This window comes from Pteropus alecto, unplaced genomic scaffold, assembly GCF_000325575.1.
Source record: "Pteropus alecto unplaced genomic scaffold, ASM32557v1 scaffold104, whole genome shotgun sequence".
In the NCBI taxonomy this organism is placed as follows: Eukaryota; Metazoa; Chordata; class Mammalia; order Chiroptera; family Pteropodidae; genus Pteropus; species Pteropus alecto.
The window spans coordinates 2700157-2702132 of NW_006436664.1; the positions used below are offsets into that span (position 1 = coordinate 2700157).

General features: G+C 31.2%; 1 protein-coding gene across 1 annotated transcript in view; it reads left to right on the forward strand.

Annotated features, from left to right (window-relative positions):
* SEC23A (Sec23 homolog A, coat complex II component) overlaps positions 1–1976 on the forward strand; it is a 46925-nt gene that overhangs the window by 3130 nt on the left and 41819 nt on the right. Inside the window, exons 2-3 of the mRNA XM_006913458.3 lie at positions 638–879; positions 1707–1764. Coding sequence (XP_006913520.1) covers positions 659–879; positions 1707–1764 — 279 coding nt within the window. The 5' untranslated portion in view covers positions 638–658. The remainder of the gene's footprint in view (positions 1–637; positions 880–1706; positions 1765–1976) is intronic.

Consider the following 1976-nt stretch of genomic DNA (forward strand, 5'->3'; position numbering starts at 1 on the left):
CTTTTAAAGAAGAGAAAGTTCTTAGCTTCTTAAGATATTTAGATTTGTTAAGCTTTTACATAATTTATATTATCAAAATCTATTTGAAAATTTTTCTAAAATTAAAATTATTATTATGAACTTTTCCTTCCCTCACTTATATTTGAGCATGGGTTCCTCATCATTGTTCTTAGCAACTTCAACATCCACGTAGCCCCTTTTGGCACTCGGCCTTCATAATTCTCAGTTCTTAATGTCCTTCATCTCTCCCACAAATCTTTTGGCCTTTAATTTTTATGGTTTCTTTCCATCACTGTTGCAGTTTGAGAGCACGAGCTAGAATTATTATCTAGGTAGGAAAGTTGGCATCCTAGATAGGCAGTTAGAGAGTAACAAGATGGAGACATTGCTTGATACTAGCCCTTAGCCAGAGTAGTAAATTTACTACTTCTTATTGGGCCTAATGGACATTGGTTTCAATAGAGTTACTTACTATTTTGTTTTAAGTGGCGTTATTGTTGCTTGCTAATTTTTTTCTGAGATAGTATTTTCATTTGGTAATGATTTGTAATGGATTCATATTGCTGAAAATGAGAAAAACATACTTATTTTGAATTTTTTGAAGAGAATTTGAAAATATTTTTTAATTTTGTTATAGAAATAAAAGTCAAGCTCTACAATGACAACCTATTTGGAATTCATCCAGCAAAATGAAGAACGAGATGGAGTTCGATTTAGTTGGAATGTTTGGCCATCAAGTCGACTAGAAGCTACAAGAATGGTTGTTCCAGTAGCAGCCCTGTTTACACCACTAAAGGAGAGGCCTGATTTACCACCTATTCAATATGAACCTGTTTTGTGTAGTAGGACCACTTGCCGTGCAGTTTTGAATCCTTTATGGTAATTAAAACATAGAAAAAAAGTGACAGTATGACTTCAAAATGTAGTTTCTTTCTTGCTCATTTGTATAAAAATATCTTTATTTTTGTTGATATTTATTTTTTTCAAGTTAGGTTAGTCAAATCCAAAGAGCTATAGTATTTTAGGAGTAGTGAAGTGAAAAGGGACCAAATGTAAAATTACCACCATATAAACCATTAGATCCTGTTAGTATCCTCTAGATACTGGTGTTGGCTGTGTATCAGCCCATCTCACGTCATTAGAAACGTCATAATTGAGTAGCATGACGTTTAAAAAATGTTTTGATTTCTTGTTGCATAAGCAGAATCTCAGGAATCATCTTTTATTTCTCTTTCTATTCCCTTTTTCTCTACCCAGTCCACTAGCAAATCTGGTCGATTCTGTTTTGTTTTCTTTAATCTTCATTATCACTATCTAGAAGTATCTTCTTGTTTATTGTCTCTCTTTCTCTTCTAGAACATAGAAGATAGCACACTCAGTGGTGCTATCACCAGCACCTAGAATATAGCTGGTACATATTAAGCATTTAATAAATGTATTTTTAAATTGAATAAATGTTTCCTAGATCTGAGTAGAAGTTATTAAGTCATTTAAAGACAAAAGGTAGAATTATCTTAATTTTAATCGATGTTTACTATATATTAAGAGTTACAGTATATATAGATATTGGCAACATTTAAAAATACATAGCTTTTAAAGATCACTTTGAATGCAATCATGTTTTAGAAAGAAAAATTTTATTGAGTTTAGGATCACTGTAAAATTGTACTGAAACATGAGCTGTATTGTATCTTTTCTTAAAACAGTCAAGTGGATTATCGAGCAAAACTCTGGGCTTGCAACTTTTGTTATCAAAGGAATCAGGTAAGAAAACCCCCATTGTAGGTGTTAATGCTATAGTACTGGTCTAAATATGCATGTTTATAAAGAAAGATGAAATCACTTTTATGCGATGAAAATATCTTTAATAATTAAATGATCAGGAAATATTTTTGGTTTAAAATTTTATTACTCTTTCTGGCAAATAATTTGTTAAATTTTTTTGTTTTTTTCTCTCTCTAGTTTCCACCTACTTA